The sequence below is a fragment of the Oryzias latipes genome, chromosome 12 (genome assembly GCF_002234675.1).
Source record: "Oryzias latipes chromosome 12, ASM223467v1".
In the NCBI taxonomy this organism is placed as follows: Eukaryota; Metazoa; Chordata; class Actinopteri; order Beloniformes; family Adrianichthyidae; genus Oryzias; species Oryzias latipes.
The window spans coordinates 27370318-27380431 of record NC_019870.2 but is presented as its reverse complement, the minus strand read 5'-3'; the positions used below and the strand labels follow the sequence as shown (position 1 = coordinate 27380431).

Here is a 10114-nt window from a genome sequence, read left to right as displayed (position 1 = left end):
GTTGGGTCATCTAGACCCACTAGACAGTGCTCTGAACCATTTTTCTTCAATGATTTGTGATCTTCACTGGTGTCCATGGATTACATGAAATCTTTCCACCTTTATCCACCTTTGTTATGGTAGGGAGAACACGTCAATGGAAGGGTGGGGGGGGGTCATAGGATAGCACAGGGGTTAAAAATGAGTAAATATTTCTGTGCAAACACTATTCTTTTATTGAGGGAAAGTTCAATAATTGATCAGCTTGACAGAAGTTGGAAAGTGAAATCTGAATTCAGATAAATTCAGCAAAGACAGAAAGTCCCTGATGTTTGCTTTGATGCCACTCTGGACTTAAAGCAAATGTTTACAATGTAAATGAAAAATCATTTTCCATCAGAAATGGTTTAAAACTAACAAAGTTCAGTCTGAAACTGTGATGATATGCACACTTATGTAAAGAAAACAGGCAGAAGCAGGAAGAGCTCAGACAGCTGATATGTTTAATCTCCAGACTTTGGCGGCGCCTCGACAGACTCCTCCTCCGAGCTCCAACGCGGGTCATGAAACAAGACGTCAGACATTTGTGCTGCCAGCGTCACGGCTGGTTGGTGCTTCTGAGATTTAGAAAAACAATTCATACTGAAGCTTCGCCTTCATTCAAACAGCTATAAAATACAAAGGTTCTGTTCCAAAAATCCCCCTGCTGTCCATCAGTTTGACCTCAAACACGCTCAGGAGTGGAAAAGCAGCCAGTAACAGTCCTTCAGACACGGACGGCCAGAGGCGGGAGCTCATCACGGGAGAGGAGGAAACGTCCGCCTCATCAGCCGCCGCTTCTCCTCAGACCTTCAGCTCAGCGGCGAGGACTCCAAACCCGCCGTGAACCAACATTCAGAGCTCCAGAGATTTATGTAGTGCAGAAAGTCATCAATAAATACTTCAGTGTCGAGGATCTCAATCATCAGAAACAATCCGGACTCTGGCGCTAAAGCTCACCACGCAAAGGCAAAGACGCACATTTTCTATTAAAACCCAGAAAAATGCAACTAAATAAAAATAAAAAGCAAATTCAGAAAAAAACAAAAACTTTTTTTTCACACATTCTTGTTCACTAGAGAAGTCCTGAACTTCATGGACGCAGAAAGGGGGACTCGGACTCTGACTCAGTTCTCCAGAACCACCGTCCTCAGCTGGTCCTCCTCACTGGTGCTGATGGTGGCGATGGCTCCGTCGTTGAACTCGAAGGACGTCCCTCCGTCCACCACCATGCAGGCGTCCCAGCACCGCGAGCGCACACACACCCTGCCGTGGCACACAAAGACAGCCCCGTCAGAACCGGTCCTGTTCTGCAGGTCCAGACGGAGCGGGCTCTCACTGACTTGCTGGCGAAGCCCCTCTGCCGGCCGCTGGAGAAAACCCTGTTGACGATGGGCTCCCGGATGCTGAAGAGCAGGCGCCGGTCGTCCGGACTGAAGACCAGGGACTGGTTGTACTCGTCCGTGACTGGACACCACCAAACGCCTGTTAGAGACGCTTCTGAGATGCAGGCAGACGCCGGCGGCCTGGAACTCACCTTTCTCAATGAACTCGCGGCTCAGGGGGACGTCCATTCCGGCCTGGGACCTCCCTGAGGGGAACACAAACGCGCAGAAGTGTTCTAATGCTCTACACACAACCAGTTTCCCTTCTTTGACCTTTGACAGCTTTCCAAAGAAGGTCCTCCTGCTGCGGCAGATTTATTTGAAATCAAAATGAAAGAAAGCCCAATAGAACATGGCATTTTTCCATCATTGTGACTTTGATGCAGCTTCATCCTTTTACTATAGAATCTAAACATGACAACATTGGTGTAGAGACCTGTTCTCTGTAGATCTACATGTGCTTTAAGCTCATTCTAATCGTATAAAACAAGCTATCTGACAGGTTCAAAATCTATGTACATGACCTGATTTACCAAAACAAACGAACCAAAACTACCAACCAATTTTTAATGGAAACAGTTAGCATTTTTATTCAGAAGGAGCCACATGTGGCGCCAGAGCCTCAGGCAGGCCATGTAACCGCCTCACCTGTCGCTGAGAGTCAACAGGTGGATGAGAAGCAGAGAAATGCTGCAGGAGGGCGAATATGTTTGGATTTTGACCATGCGGCAGAAGAATCTTAATCAACTCACCAATCTTCAGAACCTCTTCCACGGCTTGTTCTGCCAGCTTGTTGATGTTGTAAGACCTGCAGACAGAAAGTAGAGAAGAATTTCTGACTCGAACGCCTAAAGTTTCAAAGCAGCCCCCGTCAGGCTGGTTTGGGTCCTGCTGAGGCGTCACTAAGCACAGCTTAACCTGCTGTTTGGATATCATGACGGCCAATACAGAAGATCCTTCCATTAGGAAGTATTTCTATCCATCTATCTATATACCCAGGCTGTGTCCCACCAAGGTGGGGAGGAAGTATTTCACTTGTCTTAAAATATTCCATTGAAAAGATTATTGGAAAAAATTCCACAGTTTTTACAGTATAAACACTGTTAACTCTATCTGTTCAAATGTTTCACTTCATTAGAATCTTCCATCATTGACTTTAACAGGAGAGTCCAGTAAAGCCGGGTCCTTTTGGATGAGAAGACTGTTCAGCTCCGCCCGGTTCTTCTGATCTCACCACATCTGGTTGCTCCTCGTGGATTATGGTCATTTCAGGTTGTCACGCTGCACAAACCAAAACATTTTCCTGTGTTATGTCTGCTTTAATAAGCCCAGATTTCAGGAGTTTTCCAGCACTACGTCTGGAGAAAGTTCTGGGTTTGGGTTTCCGTGTGGACGCTCCGAATCTGCATTAGTCCTCATTGTAAAAGGCTGAGCGGTTAGTGTAGATCAAGGAGGTTAAAAGCCACCCGCTGCACCCCAAACCCCCACAAAAGGTCTTACCAGGCTTTGGACCCCGTTCCAGTGCAGATGCTGAGCCCCGAACTCTTCTGCTTCTCCCACGGGCCGTCCTCCACAGAGATCTCATAGTAGGAAGCCCTATGGAGCAAGAGGTTAAGGTGGGGTTTGAAAGACTTTGACCTGTGGTGGACAGAGAGTTCACCTGATGAGTTCTGGACAGGTGAGCATGCTGGAGGTGGAGGGGCTGGGGGTCAGTGATGGTTACAGATATATTAGATGAGGAAGAGGAGCTGAAGCTTTGCTCCAGATCACTGAAGTACCTGGATGACAGAGATTCTCCGATGAAGATTTCGTTGAGGCCTCTGACGGGGAGCAGGCTCGGCGTGGAGACGCTCTGATGCAACGTTCCAGACCCTGAAAGACGCACAAGTGTGAGACGGGAGAACCCTGGTCCTCTTGAGGGGGGGGGGGGACAGGCGGGCGGCGGACTCGTACTCTGTTGGCTGTCGGAGCGGTGAGCCTGGCTGTGCTGCTCCAGGCTCAGCTGCTGCTCGTGCAGGTCCACCGGGGTGGGGTTGATTCCCGTGCCCTCCAGGTGCAGACGGATCCTCTGACGCCACAGCCACCTGACAGACCATAGGATGGGGGGGGGGGGTTTAGAACAGAATTTAGCTGCATTTCAATTAGCACTTGCTGAAGGGCGTTTCCACCACTTAGGGTGCTGCACAGCGGCAGAGCCTCTCTGCTTTCATGGTCCAGACTCCACCTCCTTTTCACGAGAAAGAGGTTGTTGTTGAGTCCAACAGCCTCCCATTTTAGAGTGAAAGACGAGCAATCCATTTATGATCACTGTATGAGAGAACTGGACTGAGTGTGATGTCACCGTAGAAAATTGCGTAATCATTCCTGTTCCAACCAAATGAAGTCAATTCCGTTGCAAAATTCATTTTGTTTGTAATACGGTGTCACTCAGCAGCGATTGGTCCAAGTCGGTCTGAGTCAACGTTTCCATGGTAACCACTCTCACCATTCAGGAGTGAGCGTGTTCAAAGTCCACACCCCCTACCACGTGAACGCGAGCTCGGGAGAAGCTGTCAATCAAACGTTCAGAACGTTGGATGTGGGCGCCAGGCACCACCTGCTTTTGTTCAAGGATCTGACTGGTCAGTTCAGAACTGGAATAATTATCACTACAGAAACAATATTATGACATAAAAATGAGGATTATTAATAACATGGTTTTTTTTTTAAGTATCAGAGCCAGAATGGTTATTCTGACCAATAGAATGACTGAGTAACAGCGGTTTATTTCAGGGAGCCAGTGGGTACTTCCTGTTAGAATGGGAGAGGGGAACGGTCACACAGTCCAGTTCTCCTATACAGTCAATAGTCAAGGCCGGTCCAGATAAGCAGCTAATTGAAATGCAACTTTTGAGTCCGGTTTCAAAGCAGTGAGAACTGGAAGCCGTGCTCCGCCATGGATCGTCCATAATCCATGACCTGGAAGTGTGACCCAGAATTATATGGATGAATGTGTGACGAGCAATACATTTATGACACAAAACTCTGGTGTTGTGGTAAACCGGCCTGTAGAAATACTTATTTTTTATTAAAAGGACTCACAGTTCGTACAAGTTACACTGTTGGTGGCAGAAGTTTTCCCATCTGAATTATTGACTGTACATGAGAACTGGAATGAGAGACAGAAAAGTAGGTCAAACGGAGCCGATCCACTAAGAGACGGGTTCAGTGGGACCGAGTCTTTACCAAAGAACAGCCTCAGTCTAACAAGTGAACTTTATCCCAACATCGTACAAGCAGGAGGGAAACCAAAATATGAACCAACGTTCAGATGAGAAGGCGGAAAAACCGAGATGAACCTGAACGCGTCTTAAATAATCACTGACAGTAAGCTGTTTGTGGACAGCAGCCTGAGCGCGGGGATCAGCGACAAACACGCACACGTCTGCAGCCGTAAGCAGACCTTCTTCACGGGACGTAACTGGATTTAGTAGATCCTGCTGAGCCTCAGGTGCCGCACAGGGTCCCCCCCCCCACGTGGCTCCACAGATTTACGCCGCACACAGACTGAGCTGAAGCTTCGTGGAAGGATGCTCGGACAGAAAACACCGTATGAGAGTTAATGTCTCACTGTACGGCTCATCTAATGCGTCGTTTCAGAACAGCTCCACTCAGAAGCTCTGAATGAAGCCTGACTGACAGCTGATGAAGGCTTTCCCTCCGGAAGCAGAAGTCGGACACGCACCTGAACTCTCCACGGCACAGTTTGTCCAGCGCCTCGGGGAAGGCACGGGTGTAGCGCACGGGCAGGCAGAGGTGTCCTTCTGACCTTCAGCACAGAAGAAAGAGTTCAGAGTCAGACGGCTGCATGCAGGCGTGGCGTTGCTCAGCGTTTACACACAAACAACTTTCCCCATTTCAGCCACTCATTCATAACTCCAGCAGGCGTCCCGCTCACCTCTCAGGGTCCGTGTTCACGCCAACAACCGGCTTGTCCTTGCTCAAAACTTTACTGGCCACCAGCAGCATCGTCCCGTCTCCTGACAAAACAAGCTGCGCTTAGTTTGGAGTCATTTATCTTTATTTGCAAGAAAAGCCAGTCCAGGCTGTACTTTCTCCGGAGGCTTTAACATCTGCTGCACCCGTTTTACCAGTCGGTGGTGGGGAGGGCTCTCCTCTATGCTGCTGTGTGCTGCTGGTGCAATACCAGCAAGAAGAACACCAAGAGGGCCAGCTCTGTGGTGGGACTGAAGCCGGATGTTGTGGAGGAGGTGGCAGAGCAGAAAACTCTGAGCAGGGTCAGGGCCATCATGAGGAACCCCTCACATCCCCTACATGAGGCCTTCGCCAGCAGCAGGAGGACATTCAGCAACAGACTGCTGCTCCACAGATAGACTGAAGAAATGGTTTGTTCCTCGTGCCATCAGGCAACACAACTCTCTGGCAGGGCATCTTAAAAGTAATTTTATTTTTTTACCCACTGATTTTTAAATCTATTCATCTATTAATCTTTTTAATTTATTGCTATTTTTATGTTTTTTAATGTGTGTGTTTTACCAGTGTGAGCAGATGGCCACTTTTACATTTCCTTAGGGATTATTAAAGACTGTTCTATTCTATTCTATTCTATTCTAACCCAGATGAAACCTGAGGAGGAGACAAGAGGACAGCCGGGACCGAGAACAGAACCAAAACCCATCAGTCAACCCGACCAAAACAATACAAGATTTGGATCTCAGATCACATGAGAAAAACAAAACAAAACATAAAATTTTCAAGTAAATGTTTAGTAAACAAAACGTATGGAATCAATTTGAAATCAAAGTTTCTTTCATGTCGTTTGAAAGATTGAGACTATCGGTGAAAGTTCAAAATGAGTTGAAGAGTCATTGGCAGCTAAACTGAGATCTGAAGAATGATTCTGATTCTGAAACCGTTCCAAACTTTAGAGTCTGACTGAGTCCAGAACACCAGAGTTTACCCGGGTTTGTGAATAAAAGCAAACGTCCTGATTCTGTTTGACCGTCTCCACACATGTGTGTGACATCCGGAGAGCCGATACAGACCAGAGCTGTGTGATACTGAACCAGAGAAAAAGGCTTGGAGGGCTGCACACACAGAGGAGTGGATTCACATTCCAGCCCTGAAGACGAGACCGGCTGCACAGAACTTTAGAGAAGAGCCACTAGGGGGGCTGCATGGTAAAGAACAGGACAGAGCTTAGCCCCAACTTAACCGCACTCTCTTTATTCTTATTCTAACAGTCTGTGGAACTTCCTGTTTGGTCACCAGGTACCTACAGCTCACCAACCCCTGGTCATCATCATAAATCTACATTTAGCAACAGATGCTTTTTTAAAAAGTGCATAAAAAGTCCTGGCAGACCCGCTCCAATCATCTGTTGGCGACAACATTGACCTTTACTACGTTCCGTAAATGCCCCACGATATTTGTGAAGTGGGATTGCAGATGATTTGAAGCCTCGCCACTCACTTTATTCACTTTCCTCAGAACAACATGAACATTTTCACACAAAGTTCAAACCTTCATAGAAAAATAAGTCTAGAATGAAAACAAAGATCTGATGGCGAGCAAAGATTTGAGTCAATTTGGAGAACTGTCCGCATTCGTACGATCTTTTTCGGATGGTATTTTTTCCATCTGCTCCTGATTCACAACGATTTGAATAAAAAAATACTCAGAAATGCTATTTTAATCTTAATTTTCTTTACATATATCCCCCATCATCAGAAAACGCCACAAGAACGTGTTAAAACATCAGAAAACAGGGTTTCATTGGAATGGACCTCTCAATTGCTGCCTGTCCATCCTTTTATTTTGAAAATCCCGTCAGCTGTTTCCTTCAGACTTCCTCTTCTACTCACATTTGACCGCTTCTATTTGTCCAAATCAACTCAACGTGGTCGTTCAAACTGCCACCCGTGGATTCCTTCACGTGTGACCCGTATGTGGTCCACAAACGCAGCTGCATCGTGACCCGGTTCGACGCCAGCGGTCCGCTCACCTCCAGCAGAGACGATGGCATCAGCCCACCGGACCACCTCTTCGTTGTAGGCCCCCCTCTTCACCAGCTGCACCTCGATGCCCGCCCTCCTGCACAGGAGGACAACAACGACCCGCTTAAAGACGCGTTTGGACCGAGCAGCGACCGGGCGGCTCCGGTTCGGCTCTTACTCCAGGCTCCTCACGACGTGCTCCACGTTGCTGGTGTGGATGTCGTGTCTCTCCAGCAGGCCGCTGTAGCTGGAGCCCTTCAGGGCGAGCTGCGGACACAGGGGGACCCGGGTTCAGTCTGACCTGTGCGCGCGCGGGTCACGAGCACGCACAGGGGTCAAAACAGTACCAACTGCTTCAGGTCCTCCTCGGCGAGTCCCGCATATCGGTACCGCTGCAGCTCGAACTCGAACCGGGTTGTTTTGGTCACTACCGCCACCTTCTCGGGCTTAAAGCCGGACCTGGGCTGGCACGAGGCGCGGCGCACGGGCGCGTGCGGGGGGTGCAGGGGGAACCGACAGCATGCGGCTCGGTTCCCGAGGCACATGCTGTTAAGGATCGAGCGGAGAGCCATCCTGACCGGGTCAGCCCCGGTCGGGATCGGTTTCACTCACCCAGCTGTCGGGGGAAGGTCGGCGGCTTCCCGCCCTCTGTGACGCCCCGAGTGTTTCCACAGGCGCCGAGTCAGACACCGCGCCTGAGCTGAAGCAGTGATCTCGTTAAGCCGTGCGTTCGGGTCAGCTGACGTCACGGGGCTAAAGGAAGCTAGCTCGGTGCTAACGGGTAACTTTCACTTCGCAGCTGCGCAGATTTCCCGCGCTCGCGCGCTCCACAGTCCCCAAAGACGAAAAGTAACTCACGGTTAGCAGCTTAAAACACAAACACGGCTGTGGAGGCACGCGCCATGCAGCCAGGCACGTACTCAGCGGGCACGTTGATGACGTAGACCTCAGCGCTAATCTGATTGGTTGAAACAGCAGAGCGTAGATATGATGTTTGTTTTGACTGCTGGAAGAAACTATTTGGAACTTTTTAACAGACATAAGTGCAGAGTAAGAAAAATAATTCCCTTATTTACTGGATTTATGATAGGGATGTTTGAATTTTATGAACAAATTAATAAGATTAGTACATCCAAGGCGTGTAACACTGGAACAAAATGTGCTGTTTTGTTAATGTGAATAATCCCCTCTCCTAAGAAAATCATCTGTTAAAGTTTTTTAGAATGATTTTTTTTATTACTATCAAACTTCCCTTTTGCTACTTTCTTTTTATGTTTATTGCACACTGTGGTTCTTTATTTTTTGGAAATTAATACTGTTGTTGCTTCTGATAATTTTGGTTTGTAGTGTGTTTGTGTGTGTGTGGGGGGGGGACCATCATAGACTGAATAGGAACTGGAAAAAAATGTGTTCTCAGGGGATGTAAATAAAAATATATTTTTTTTTGGGTGCCAAAAAATAATTACAAGTGAAACAAAAAATGTATAGTATGTATTTTATTAAGAACTATTTTTTAATTCTTTGCTTGTCTAATTTGATTATAAATTATAACATTTTCTTTAAGTTAATGGATATTTTCCAGTTGCAGTTACAGAAATAATTAAAGATACACCCTCCCCTCTTTTGTTAAGATAAAGTTTTATCTATTCAATGCCTTTTAACATTTAATGGTTTTTGTACATAAATGCATTTACTCCACAGTTTCTTTTCAGAACTGTCGCGTCCTCGTCTGTACGGTGGCCCAGAAGTCTACGTTTGCCTTTGAAAGCAACACACTTCAGCACTTAGCAGTGATGGACTCTGCAGTGCTGAAACAAAATGTTGAGGTAAAGGCTGAGATATGAAAATAGACATTATGCAATCTGATATTGTAAGCCATTTTAAAGAAATCAATTGAATAAATGAGGTTTCATGGCCAAATAAAGCAACAAAGCTTTGCTTTTATTTCAATATCTTTGTTGCTTTTACTTTCATAGACCAGCAGGGGGCACTAAATGACAAACTATTTCCCAACACACCTGGCTGAGAGGCCTGGATGCCTGATGGGGCTTCATCTTACCATTAAATGTCTCCATTATAAACATCACTCACTGTCTATGAAGGGAGGAAGAACGCTGAGTTCCATCCCCAGATCACCACACCCACTGTGAAGCATGGGGGTGGAAACATCATGCTTCGGGCTGCGTTCCAGCAAAGGTGACTGTGCACTGATGCACATCCAAGAGAGGGTGAATGGGGCCATGTGTGGTGGGATTTGGGGCAACAGCCTCCTTCCATCAGTGAGAGAATGAAACACGTCTGGATCTTCCAGCAGGACAACGACACCAAACACATCACCTAGGCAACACAGGAGTGACATAAGAGACGTTTCAGTCCTGTAGAGAATCTGTGGAAAGAGTTGAGTGTCATTGTTGCCAGAAAAGCCCCAAAACGTCACAGCTCTTGAGAAGATCTAAAATCTCTTATTTAATGGTTCACATATTAGTTGTCAGTGGAAGCCATAATGGCAAATAAATAACTGTGGTCTACGGCGCAGTGCAGGCTGTTTGTAGTACAGTTTTCACAGGAGTTTGCTGAGTTTTTAGAACATAAACTGAAAGTCTTTGTAATGAACATCAGAAAGATTACAAAGAATAATGCCGATAATAAGATCATGAGACAGTTCACCAAAAAAAAAAAAAAAAACTTTGCCAGTTAGTTGGAAAAAAACCATTA

At 46.8% G+C, this 10114-nt stretch overlaps 1 protein-coding gene across 3 annotated transcripts; it reads right to left on the bottom strand.

Moving 5' to 3' along the window:
• Positions 1 to 461: 461 nt before the first annotated feature.
• Positions 462 to 8318, bottom strand: nadk2 (NAD kinase 2, mitochondrial). 3 transcript variants are annotated; one of them, XM_023960746.1, is made up of 13 exons: positions 7747 to 8318; positions 7578 to 7666; positions 7408 to 7496; positions 5341 to 5422; positions 5128 to 5211; positions 3357 to 3487; positions 3182 to 3275; positions 3064 to 3105; positions 2904 to 2999; positions 2156 to 2211; positions 1556 to 1609; positions 1362 to 1485; positions 462 to 1284 (listed from the first exon to the last, which is right to left on the bottom strand). In XM_023960746.1, exons 1-13 carry the CDS (start codon positions 7969 to 7971, stop codon positions 1146 to 1148), a joined length of 1305 nt encoding a protein of 434 aa, XP_023816514.1. In that variant the 5' UTR covers positions 7972 to 8318; the 3' UTR covers positions 462 to 1145. The 3 variants fall into 3 exon arrangements, with proteins under 3 accessions (XP_023816514.1, XP_023816516.1, XP_023816515.1); XM_023960748.1 differs by having other exon boundaries at positions 8258 to 8279; XM_023960747.1 differs by lacking the exon at positions 3064 to 3105.
• Between the last annotated feature and the right edge of the window lie 1796 nt (positions 8319 to 10114).

Bases quoted from the DNA above. Each gene is read 5' to 3' on its own strand.
- nadk2 (XM_023960746.1), bottom strand. From the start codon at position 7,971: ATGGCTCTCCGCTCGATCCTTAACAGCATGTGCCTCGGGAACCGAGCC. The intron at 3,000-3,063 runs GTGAACTCTCTG...CTTGCTCCATAG, and splicing joins ACCTGTCCAGAACTCATCAG to GGCTTCCTACTATGAGATCT. The intron at 1,285-1,361 runs GTCAGTGAGAGC...GTGCCACGGCAG, and splicing joins CAGAGGGGCTTCGCCAGCAA to GGTGTGTGTGCGCTCGCGGT.